Raw genomic sequence first — 13388 nt, forward strand, 5'->3', positions numbered from 1 at the left:
AAAGTAATATGAAAGTTAAAGGAATATGTTAATTGGATATTATCCCGTTATGTCATTGGCCAGTTCAGTCTTATCACAGATTTATCTGTACTGGTGCATATGAGGATCATAAGGAACCACAACTGGTTTGAGGTAAACAGGGAAGCTAATACTAATAAGAAGCATCTTAAAGGGATGCTCCAGAGATTCAGTGTTGTGGGGGACTCACAGGAGAGATTAAAACCAGAATGATCAAAATCACAGCAGCGGAGGCCAGAGATCTGGCTGTGGGGGGGTCGGACTCCAACAATGCTGGATCCTGCACTTCAGTCGTGCCTTTTATCAGACCCTCCCAGCCTCCTGAACGCTTGCAGACTGTTAGTGTTTTGAACCTTAAGCCCAAACCAAGATCTTTTTTATTTTCTTTTTTTTTTTTTTAACTTTGGAGAGTAAAAAGAGCAAAACAGTTAACAGCCAGTCTTTCATCATCACACCAAAATCAGCTTTGGTGCGCGATGCTTTTCTTCGTGATGTGTGATACTCAGTGTTTATATGTTGAAGATGAAAAATTTATCACACAGTCAACTCAGGGATGCTGTTGTGTGACTGTTTTTCCGTAAGATTAAACATTGTCCTGAAATTGTTCAGAAATCATGTATTTTTCAGTGCATTTCAAGAGCCAATTATGTAGAAGCCCGTGTCCGTATTACTGCCACATTTTCTTTTGCTTTTATGGATAACCACTGTAATTTCATCAGCCCCATCACACTCATTTAACATAACACTTAGTCAGATTGCGGCCGCCCCGCCAACAGTCATAGTCTTCACAGTAAATCTGTCATGCACGTAAACCACAGCTGTCACGCTCACGCCTCTCCATTTTCATACGCTGCATTTCCTGGCGACGCCGGGCCTTTGTGTTTGGCTGTGACACACTCTCACCCATTTTCACACCTCCTTCTCTTCTCTATGCTTCACCATATTTAATAAAGCCCTTGCTCCTTGCTGCTCGGCTCCCACATCTTTAGGAGAAAAAATAAAAAAGAGGGGATGGGCCAGGAGAGGCTCGGGGAGAGGGATGACAGGCGGTGTACGGCAGGGCGAGCTGAGATGCCTGCGTGATAACCGAAGGAAGGGAAAGGTTAGAGAGGGTATTAAGGACAGATGAGGGGAGGATGACTTGGTGGAAAGATGCTTGTAAGAGCGCAGTATTAGAAAGAAATGAATGAAGGCGCTTTGAGGGAGAAGCAGATGAGTTGTGGGAGTGTAAGGGAGAGGTGGAGAATAACTGAAATTGAGACAGGAAGATTGTTGACAGGCCATGAAATGAAAAGGCAACTACACTGCAGCAAAGAGCCTATTAGAGTATAAAATATGGCTTTGCTTACACTGTGTGCAGCACTTTGCTTCCTTCTTTCCTGTTATCAGCTGTACAGTACGGGCCCACACAGTGCTTGGAAAATGTACAAAATCTTGTGAACATTGCAATGCATGAGGTATTTAATTTAATCTGGAGCATAACAAACAACACATTGTTGCTGATAATAATGACTAACACTGCTAATGACTAACAATGATTAAATCACTGGTTATTCATAACTTGATATTACGAAGTGTCATCTCTGACTCTGTTGTTATTCTTTTCTGAGAACTCTGTGTTTTCCTCTCCACCCTCCTCTGTTCTCGTCTCCATGTCACAGACTGTATTAGCTCTCTCCACAGGAGTCACTCATTATACGGTGGCTGCCGTCCTCAGTTAATCTCTCTTCATTTCACCCTGCCTGTGTCCCTCTCTCTGACTTTCTGCTTTCTTTATTCCCTCTTCGTGCATCGGCTTGGACATACACAAGGAAACCAATAAGGATCACGCGTGCCATTCCAAATCCTCGTTACCACATGCGAGGAGCGTTCTGCACACTCCAAGACTCACATGTACTCGATTTACCTCATTTTACCCTCGCACGTAAATCGGATTTATCATCAAAGCTGTTACACAAGCTCATCCTCACTTTTAGTGATCTTATTGCCATGCGGAGGCATGACATGCAAAGATACATTAGGGAGTGTTTGTTGAACCGAGGCAGAGATGGGAAGTGCCGAACAGGCAAAAAACAAACATATCAGACAACAAGTGGAGTAATTATGCTAATGAGTGTCACCCACTCACTGCCCTCATTGTGCCCGCTTTTGCAAGGTGTGAGTCACTCTGACAGAGAAAAACAGATGAGGCCCGACTTTGGTTTGTTTTCTAAAGACCTCTCTCAGGGATTGAGTTGTGCTTTTGTTGCTGTCTGGATTTTTTTCAGCACTCATTTCCAAAATGTGACGAGTGATGCTTCATTATTGAAAGAGGACTAACTCCTCAGCTTGGCCTCGCAAAACTGCCCGAGTCTTTGAAACTTTGAGACCCCGCTCCTTCTGTAAATGAAACATTACCGGAGCCTTTGATTTGGTTACAAAATAGTCTCGCACGTCCCCCAGCATCACAAGCTGCGCCTCGGAAAAGAACAAGGCCTCCCGCAAATGGATTCCACCTACTCGTCTCACTCTTTCCTCTCTTTCTCCTCCTGCTTCGCCGTCTTTGTTTTCTCCGTTTCTCACTTTCGCTCTCTGCCTCCGCAGGAACAAAAGGATCAGAGCTATTCGACTGTGAAGACCGCCGCCACGCGGATCAGTGTCAACAACCTCAAACCTGGCACCACATACGTCTTCCTCATCCGCCCTTTCTCCACGCCGGCCCCCTCCTCATCCCTGTCCTCCCCCCCTCTCTCATCCTCCTCGTCCTCTGCCTCCTCGTCCTCCTCTACTTCGTCCTCCTCTTCTTCATTGTCCTCCTCTTCGTCTTCCTCCTCCTCCCCGCCGCCCATCGACTACGGAGCGTACAGCGCTCCCCTGGAGCTGCAGACACTTGGCGAGTGTGAGTACCCGTTTTACGCCTCCCCCCCTCTTCTCCTCACTTTCTCTTCGCTCCCTCCTCAGCACCGGCAGGCAGTATAGGGGATTTGTGTAGGCACCTGGCCAGCCCACACAATGAAGCGTGCTGCCGGAGTGAGAGAGACGGAAGAGGGGATGTGACTGTGTCTGAGATTATGTGTGAGGATTCAAGATTTTACCAGTAAGCTGTGAAACGGTTCCTCTTTGTGCAAGTTGATACCGTGTCCCTTGTGCCACCTCGGGGTCTGGTCGGGACTCGGGTGTGTATTTCATGCCTTGTGCTTCTCATGAATTCTTTGTTTTGAGCCCTTTTCTTTTTCCAGGACGGGGATTTGTTGAGCTTTTCGTAGCCTGAGCCGCTTCACGCCATTTATGCAGCCGAGGTCACCCGAGAGCTGCCCCGCGCAATCGCTATCTTCCGGAGTTGGCCAAAGACCAGCTCTGCCAATCGATTATTTATTTATTTTGAAGCGGACGCGGTCTTAGTTTTGCTTTAGGGTGAGAGGTCTTCCGGCGGTTGCATGCTAACCTTTTTGGACGATGCATATTCAGTCTCCTTCATTCGCCTCAGGCCAGCTCAAGTGTCGAATGAGTGATGACCTGCGACCTCGCAAGGCAGCATCACAGCAGCCTCTAGTGGCCGTGTACAAAACGCAAGCGTGCATGAAGGTTTTCAAAAATGCATTATCGTCAAGATTATCACATCGATCTTACAAGTGAACATTGCCTCGGGCAAGTATAACTAATTGTAGTTTGATTGTAAGCAAACGGGAAGAGTTGGCAGTCGACCACTGCAATACAAAGGGGGGAAAACTTTACAAGCTTGTACACATTTGAATGTATGTTCTTGCTGAAGATGAGTCCTGCGTGCTCTGCTCTGTCCCAGGACAGTGAGAACATCTGTTAGAGGTTCAAAATTCATTCTTCCAAACTGACTGAAGGTTCCGTTTAATAACTGCACAAGAGTTTGCAAGTTCAACAACTCTGAGCCTCCGTCTTTAAACACAATTAGTTCTGTTACTTGCAAATGATGAAGATCATGTAATGTGATTGAAGGCTCCAGAACAGCTGCTAAAAGGACCTTAAAATGAGACTATTTTGTCATTGACTGCAGTTCTGGTTTACTTCTACCATCACTTTTACTACAAAAAGCATATTATGCATGACACAAACACGAGGTGTCCTTTTATTTCTGTTCGTTTGAGTCAGTTTAGCGAAGCAGAAAGTAAGTTAGCACTTTTCGAAGAGTGCAATGCTGCAGGGTCAAGTGAGTGTTAATAATGTCGAGGAGGTCGTGGCTTTCTGAAATAGGAAAACGTCAGTTTACCCTCCACTCTAACCAGCCTCTTATTAAATTAACTCAGCCTTTAAGGTCATTGCTTTATTATTAGCTCTCATCTCCTGCCCTTGTTCTCTTAATATCCAGTAATTGAATATATGTGCGATGCATGCCGGTGTGTTAAATGTGTTGTTATGGGAGACGATGTAATGCATAAATGTGTCTGCACACCGGCTTCGGTTAAGCGGTGTGTTTTTCTTCACGTGTGTAACGAGCGTGTCTTGTCATTTCCAGTGGCACTTGCGTCCAGCGAGCAGAGTCCAGTGGTGATCATCGTGGTCGTGTCCGTGGCCGCCCTGATCATGCTGCTCTCCATGGGGGTCGGACTGCTGATCTGGAGGAGGTAGATACGCGCATGCAGACACGCACGCAATTAATGAATTCACCATCCACCACCCACTTCCTGCGGCTCATTCTGAGATTTTAATACCCTCAGCGTGTCAAACAAACACGCTGACATGCATGTGTGTACAAACAATCATAGACTCAATCGCATATTCAAGTCTACTTTCACACGCCACTCCATCATAATCCAGATTACAGTAATCCAGCGGTAGGAGGAGCCCCCTCTGTGAAAGGACTGTGCAGCGAGAGAATGGCTCGATAACCGGTGACACTCAACGTTTAATATGCGACATAAAGAAGTCAGCTTGATAACGGCGAGGTCTGTGTCAGGGCGCAAACGCTGGCAGGGTCAAAAGCTACTTTGATCATTTTTTTTTTCCAGTTCTTTGCTGTCTCTTTAGTTTTCACAGAGGAGCTGGGTGTGTGAAAAGGAAAGAGATGAGAGGGAGGTTAAAACTGAGTCACTCGCATAACACCTGACACATGGTTTCCTCAGACCAGTAGTTTCTGAGGAGATCAAAACTCTTCTGTGGTTTTCACAATAAGAGTTTAAATTCATTGTTTCACTACATTTTCAAAAAAGATCAATTGGAGAATTTAACTAGAAGCAAACAGTTGAAGTCGAAGGTGTCTTCCTCCACTAACATGGACCGCCTGGTGCAAATCAGCCCAAATTCTGGGTCAATTTTAGACCTGAAGTGCATGAATTATGATGACCTGTGCAAAGTTAGGTGAAGCAAGTTACATGCTCTGATAGCATGGCTTTAAAAAAAAGGATAAAGTAGCTCCACATTATAGGCCAGGCATTTTACAGTGGACTGCTTCAGCAGCCACATGGAGCAAACGATGGGCTCCGTCTCTCTCTCCCTGACGGATTCTAACCCCTCACTTCCTGCAGTCCGAGGGCTACGTCTACCTGCTCAGGTAACGGGGAGGTTTTGTCCACTTTAAAATAGTTTGTTATGACATGCCTACTTTCCAACATTCAAATCAAATTCCTGTAGCATTTAAGAGATGCAAAATGTGCACACGCCACCCAACTCCTCACTCCTACACTTCACTATCTTTGAATTTTGTGACACTGTGAAAATAAAAGTCATACACGGTCGAACAATCAGTCAGCCAGCCACTGAATAGATTCCCAGTTTGAATTCATTACTGTTATTTTGTGTCATCGCAGGCGTTTTAATGTATGTTTTATTGTCTTGTTTATTGTGCTTGAGCGTATCTTGCCATAAATGTACATGTTTTATTCAGCAGAGCAGATAAGAGGTGGGGGTGGGAGGGGTGGGGGTGGGCAGAGTGCATTTCTGGTTGCCGTTCCAACCGCTTTACTCTTTGACTCCTGACCAGTTCTATATTCTGCCAGCTCGCCTCACACACGCCCACACACAAACGCACGCACACACACACTCTCACACTGTACACTCCATCACACAGAGAGCACATATCTACTCCCACACACTCACACACATGGCCAGAAAACCATTTTTTTTGTTTGTTTCAATTCAATTGGCTGCCATTCAATTGATATCTGTCCAGGGAGATTTTCAGATACATTGCAGCAGCATTTGTTTGCATAGCATGTGTGCATTACCTTGTTCTTTCCTCTATACACACACACACACACACACACAGATATACAAACCTGATTCCAAAAAAGTTGGGACGTTGTAAAAAACATAAATAAAAACAGAATTCATCTGTGCCACCTCTCAGCCTCATAAAGTACCTTTTCCACGGGTACACCTCCCTGTCTAAAGAGGGACTGTGATGTGGAAACCACCTGACCAATCTGATATACGGACAAAACAGTGCAACGATGGAGTCAGCTGGGTGTAGAAATGGGTTCTATTCACTCACAGCAGCTCCATACAAACTGCCGCTGTCAGTCAAACATCCATAAAGGAATATGTGGGAATAGATGTCTACACAGACTCACACATACAGTACACAACTGTGTGAATGCAACAGCACCGCAGTAGAAAAACACAGAATATGCAAAAATGTGCTAACTCTCAGTATGCACACATATAAGTATTTAAATCCATTGTTGCTTTGAGGGAAGGCGGCATCATCCCCTCGTGCACAGCCCAGCGCTGAATCATAATGCTTATCTTTCTCTCCTTTATTCCCATCACTGCATTCATTGCAAGTGGTCTCCATTGTTCATCGCTGCTGGACCATTAACTTGCTCTTCATGTTTTGCATAGAGACAAAGAGGGAATGGCTTGATGCCTCAATTACCGCGCTCTCGTGTTTGCAAAGACAGCCAGCTCCCGGCCGCGGCTGGAGGCTCTCCGGTGCATCGATCCGCCCGCTCGCACAGACACATGCAAACGAGTCCCACTGCACACACATGAAGGGACGATTCAGGCAGTCGCACGCGTTTAAGGCGTGCGTTCACTTTCACGGAAACCCACTTCATCTTTTAATCTAAGGTATGTGGCAGCAGCAAGCTGGCTCTGCCTCCTTTAAGCTGTTCTGTCCCTGTAGTCTGAAACACACCAGAAGCTTCCTTGCTCTGCCAGCAGCTGATGCTGATCGATGATTCGGACTTGTACAATTTTCCAGATCTGCCTCCTCAGCTGGTGCATCCAGGCTACTGAACTGACTTCTCATCTTGTTTGGTGATCTCGTACTTCGGTTTTAAACTCGTAGCAGCGGGTGAGGTTAAAGCTGCCGAGGAATGACGCCAAGGCACAGTCTTATCTTTTCTCAGCTGCATTAAGAGGTTTGAATACTCAAAATTTCTGTAACTATGAATAGCTAAATGAGTAAGAGGACCTGATTTTCAAGTCGAAGACACACTTCTTCAATATTTTAAGCAGCATTACTTTTGAATAGTTTCAAAATGAGAAAAGGGCCTGAAGCAAAGGTTTGGGCTCCCTGCATGGTCAGTACTTAGTATTACCCCCTTTGGCAAGTATCACAGCTTGTAAAGGCTTTTTGTCGCCAGCTAACAGTCTTTCAGTTCTTGTTTGGGGGGATTTTTGCTCAGTTTTCCTTTCAAAAGGCTTCTATTACTGTGACACTCTTGCATGAGCTGCTCTTTTGAGCTCTATCCAAGATTTTTAGTGATGCTTAGGTTGGGGGACTGTGAGGGCCACTGCAAAACCTTCAGCTTGCCCCTCTTGAGGGAGTCCATTGTGGATTTTAAGGTGTGTTTAGGATCATTATCCTGTTGCAGAGACCATCCTCTTTTTGTCTTCAGCTTCTTTACAGACGGTGTGATGTCTGCTTCCAGAATTTGCAGGTATTTCATTGATCCCATTCTTCCCTCTACCGGTGAAATGCTCCCCTCGCCACTGGCTGCAACACGAGCTCAAAGCAGGATCGATCCACCTCGTGCTTCACAGGTGGAGAGGTGTTCTTTTCATGAAATTCTGCACCCCTTTTTCTCCAAACATGCCTTTGCTCATTGCAGCCAAACAGTTCTACTTTAACTCCATCAGTCCTCAGGACTTGTTTCCAACATGCATCAGGCTTGATTAGATGTTCCTTTGCAGACGTCTGACACTGAATTTTATATTGAGGACTCAGGAAAGGTTTTCTCCTGATGACCCTTCCATGAAACTCATATTTGTGCACAGCATAACAGAGCACCACCCACTCCAGAGTCTGCTCAGTCCTCATGATGGACTTTTGCAGTCAAACAGGGGATTTGATTAATCTTTCTTGCAATCCCACAAGCAGTTTTTAGTCTTCCAGAACTCAACTTGACCTCCAATGTTCCTGTTAACTGTCATTTCTTAATTACATTATGAACTAAGGGAACGGATACATGAAAACGCTTTGCTATCTTCTCAAAGCCTTCTGCTTTGTGGGCAGCAATTATTTTAACTTTCAGAGTGCTGGGCAGCTGCTCAGACGAGCCCATGGCTGCGGATTGTTGGGACAAGGTTTGAGGAGTCAGAGTACTTAAGAAGCTTTGATATTTGCTCCACTTGGCCTTTCCCAGCGATGATTGTGAACAAGCCACAGCCCTAACGAGCTAATTAAAGTCAGAGGCCTTGGTGAGAGTTATCCGAGAGCTCAAATCTCTCGGGGTGCCCAAACCTTTGAATGGCGCTCCTTTCTTTTTGTTCCCTCTCAAATTGTGTAAAACAAAAATAATGTTTCATCTTTAACTTCATGACTTTTAGGAGCTCAGTCCATCTTCTACTCACTTTTCTATTCATATTAGGAGAAATTCTGACCACGGGTGCCCCACCTTTTGTATGACACTGTATAAAGATAATATTGAAACACATTTCCGGTAGACCAAAGCTTGAGAGATTGGCTCTTCAGGTGAGAAGTCAAGTGAAACAACAGCCAAAACAACCACTGCTGCTTTCCATAGTAATGTCTATCCTGTTGTCCTTCATGCTATGTTCTGTCTTATTGGAGAGCCACGCAGTTGCACTTCTGGTGCTAAAGGTGTCTAATAATGGCCGTCGTGTTTCGAGCTGCTGCACAGTTAGTGTGTTTCTTTTTTCGCCTCTCGGTCAGGTCCTCAGTTAGAGTCATGCCTCATTACTGGATGTGCGTGGAAAATTATTCACGACTCTCAGTTAGAATAATGTGGAGAATAATGGAGGAACTCACACACACACACACACACACACATCGTGCATCGGTGCCTGACAGAGTTTGATAGAACCAGAGTTCCAGGACATTGCCCAGACATTCTCCATGAAGCCCAGGCTCGACTGGTCAGTGCAGGGATTGTTTTCCCTCCACTGGCCTCACCAGCGTGCATGTGTGTGCCTTGCGATTCAGTGTGTGTGTGTGTGTTTGTGTGTGTTTGTGTATGCCTATGCCCCTCGAGTGAGTAACAAGTTATCAGGAGCGGGAGACGGAGAGGAGATCAAGAAGAAAGGAAGAGGCGAGAATTAAGGCAGAGGGTCATTTCATAGGGCCATTGACTCTTGGCGACACAGTGGCAGGAAGTGGGATTCGAAGGGGGGGGAAATGAGACGAGGGAGAGGAGGGTAGGTCAAGAGAAAAGGTCTCCAGCTCTGTAGTGGACTTTCCTTTGTGTCTTCTACAGATCAGTGCTTTCATGTCTCAGTAAAGCCCCCCCCCAACCATCAGACACAGACATCTTCCATTTTAAATGTCATTAAAAAGAGCTCTGCGTCCAGTTTGGAAATATGTTTCCACTAATTAGTCATCAGTCTCAAATTAATCAATTATTGCTGTATTCCCAAACTGAAAACTAGCCTTAACCTTTTGTCTCCAAGAAGGGAGATGGTTATGTAATCAGCAGAGGTGTCGCTGTTTTGTCTCATAAACTAGCGATTAAAACTTGATAATGGGTAAAACTTAAAGGGGCTTTTTGAAGTTCCCTAATTCTCCACGTGTTTGCCCGACATAAGTCTCTGCTGGCCTGAATTCCCTCCGCTTCACTTTACCTGTCAGCCAGGATCCTATTCTGGTTCTTTCGCCCATTATTCACATTATTTCCATAGCGGCACTTTATGGTCGAATTCAGGTATGGAGAGGAAAGAGCGGCCGGTGAATAGGCTTCATTTACATCCGCTCCTTTTCTTTTGCCTTAAAGTGTGTGTGGGTGTGTGTGTGTGGGATGCATATAGGTAAAAGGTTAGTGGTAATTTTGTCATCCAAAATCATGATGACTTGTGTGAACAGCATGTTGAATATTTTAGCTGCGTCTCACCGGGTTGAACTTCGGGCGCGAGCTCACCGAGTCGCTGTTCACGATGCAGCGAGTGGCCGTCGTTGAACCGCACGAGCCACCGCAAATGCAGCGGTGCCGCGCGGTCACTGGGCTCAGGGGTGAGTGCCACAGACAGGCTGGGGAGGTCGGAAGGTGTCGAGACACGGACTAAAACGTCGCTAATTTCTGTGTGATTCATAGATAAAAATATCGAACCGAAAAATAAAGGATAAATTTAACCTTTAAGACAAAATCTTGAAGTTTTCAGTCATTGTGTTTGTTCATTTAAAACGAAGCACACGTTCAAACTAAGGTGAAAATTCTTGCCAAAATGAGCATTTGATGAAGCTGAGCTGACAGCGACAGGGTTTGGACAGAATCTTCAGCGTTTTGGCATCCCCACGTTTCTTTCTGCCATCTGGTTCTTCTGAAGTGAGAAATTAAAAAAGAAGAAAACAGAAATTGGTCCAGAATTCAAGTAAAAAGGCAAAAAAATTGGAGCCAGTTTCGGGAGGGTTAAGTAGATTTCAGGATATATTTTCTAAATAAAGAGTATATGTTTTCATATCGATGCCTATCTATGATCATTTTATCATTCCTGCATGTTTTCTTGGCAGCATCCAGTGATTAGATTTGGGAGAAAGGATTCTGCTCATCAAGCCAAAGTTGTGTTGACTGTCCATCTTTTAAAGTAATGAAAAGCACCAGCACTGACACTGGCACTCCCCCCTCCCCTCCCTTGTCTTTTTCCCAGCAGCGTCTGCTCGAGCTCCTCCAATGTAACTCCTGCTAGCGTGGTGCTGCTCTCGACCTCCTTCTCCACTCTTCCTCCTCCTCCTCCTCTTCTTTCTCCTCTTCCTCCCTTCACACAGCTGATGCCCAGGTACACTGGCATGTCTGCACTCCCCTCCTCCCCCTCTTCCCTCCCCCCGCCTCTTTCTCCTCCTTTCATTTCCTCCCACTTTGTCCTGCCATCTCTTCTCTCTCCCTCTGCGCCCTCTTCTTCTTCCGTTTCCAGCTTTCTTCATACCAAGAGAATGATAATAAGCCAAAACCATTTCTCCCCTTTCTTCCCTTTTTCTCAAGCTGTTTGGCCCAATTCCACATTATATCCTCAGTACTGTATCTGAAATGAACTTAAAATTGTGATGGAGGCCGTTGCCGCTGAATTCACGCCCAAAAAGAAGCCAACCTCCAAAAAAGAGCTACTTTGCATCTGCTATTTCATTTTTGTCACATCTGTGACATTTCAAAAGAAGTAATGGAAATTGAATCAAGTCATGCGTCTTTGCCTTCACGCAGCCCTGCCAATTATTCTTCTTCCTTCCTTCCTTATTTCCTTCCCTCCTCCGAGGCTTAGTTGCCTCCTTGTCTCCTCGCTTCCATCATATCGCTCAACTTGTCTCTTTAAATCTGTAATTCCTGTACTTCTGCTTGCTGCTTCGCCTCTCATCAGTCTGTTGACGCTCCCTGGCTGTATGTCCTAGCTGAAGTGTCCCCTCGCTGCCTTGCTTCCTTGATCTTCACCATCCATTCGTGGCCCTGAACTCCTCCCTTCCATCCTGTCTTTCTGTCCATGCCTCTTCCTCTGGCCCTAACCATGCACTTTATGAACAACATTGTATGCCTCTTCAACTATTTCTCCTTCCTTGCATACCCTTCTGCCCAATTATCCTCTTGCCCGTAACCTCTTATTTTCTTGCCACTTCCTCTGCCTCTCCATCTCCCGACTTCCTCATTTTTTCTCGATGATTATTCCACCGCTTTGCCCTCATCCCCATGTCATGTTCTGCATCTGCACCCTCACCTCTTTTCCCCCTTGCATGTTGTTTCTCTCTGCACCACCGTGCCCTCCGTCCTCGTCTCCCTCCCATTCCCCACCTTGCCCCCTTTCTCCGCTGTGCTCCCTTATCTATTAATTTTTGTCTCCTCTCCCCTGTCTGGTATCTCTGTCCTGCCCTGAGGATCTGTGCTGCATGTGTCTGCTGGTGTGTTTTGACAGACAGGGTCCTGACCTTGTCTCAGACCCTGCCGCTGAGAGACGTGTCAGCCTCGGCCTCCATCACACCCCCCCCCGTCCCCACAAACACTCACAGGGATGCACACATGCAACTAAACACAATCCTATAAATGCAGGCAAATTTCCGTGCACACGGTCGCGCAGAAGCCCGCATGTGATATACACAAGCCCGAACACACACGCTAACATATTCAAAACACACAATGTGGGTCCGTCAGAGTCTCGGTGAACTCCCTCTCGGCTGTGCTCCAGTTCTGTGTGAAGTGCTGATGTGTACTGACATTCACACACATACACACACACACACACACAGCAGGTGTGCAGTACATACAGAAGGTGCACCTCAGTCCTTGTCACGTTAAGCTAGAGGACTGCACGGTTCTTCAGACTGTAGCTGGAGGTTTACTATCATGTATTTCCACACATATCTGGGATGTCTTTAAAACAGATTTCATGAGCACCCGTTTTTGTGGAAGAACCCCCGATGTTCTGCAGATTTTACCATCGCAACTTGCGTCAATTCCTTGGCCGAATCCCTCCTGTCTTGTTTTTTCATCCCTCGCTCTAATCCACGTAAGCGGGGCGCTGGCCATCCAGAGTGTCTGTTCATCACTTGTTAATCTGTCACTTTACAGTGTGTGTGTGTTTTTGTGGATTGTGCGCGTGTGAGCGCCAAAGAGCCAAGTTCTCCTCTAAGCCGAAAAGCCATCAGCAGTCAGATCATAGAGGGCTCTCTCCTCTTTGGACCCCCTGTGGAGGCGGGGGATGAGAGATAACCGTGTGTGCTCATACATGTAGAAAGTACAGTCGCCCGTGTGTGTGTGTGTGTGTTCAACTTTTTCATAAAAACTCCATCAAGGTGAAACAACAATAATGTATCAGCTCCAGACCCATCGGTGTCTGACTCGCTCAGTCAAATCAGGCAGGATTTCCACTTACTCGGCCTCAGATGTGTTCGGCTGCTCATCAGCGCCGTCGCATCGGGGGTCTCTCCGAACGCCTCGCCGTATCCCTCGCCTCTCCACTATCAACACTCTCGTCTTCGCTTTCCCTCATCTCACAGTTATTGCACATTCCGTATAATCTACGACGTTGCAAGATAAACAGCG

General features: G+C 46.0%; 1 protein-coding gene across 1 annotated transcript in view; it reads left to right on the top strand.

The window, feature by feature from the left end:
* The window catches only part of LOC121620132 (ephrin type-A receptor 7-like), a 148823-nt gene that overhangs the window by 121350 nt on the left and 14085 nt on the right, over positions 1-13388 (top strand). The window contains exons 7-8 of the mRNA XM_041956083.1: positions 2602-2896; positions 4487-4595. Of these exons, the coding sequence (XP_041812017.1) occupies positions 2602-2896; positions 4487-4595 (404 nt within the window). The remainder of the gene's footprint in view (positions 1-2601; positions 2897-4486; positions 4596-13388) is intronic.

Source organism: Chelmon rostratus, chromosome 16, assembly GCF_017976325.1.
Source record: "Chelmon rostratus isolate fCheRos1 chromosome 16, fCheRos1.pri, whole genome shotgun sequence".
NCBI lineage: Eukaryota > Metazoa > Chordata > Actinopteri > Chaetodontiformes > Chaetodontidae > Chelmon > Chelmon rostratus.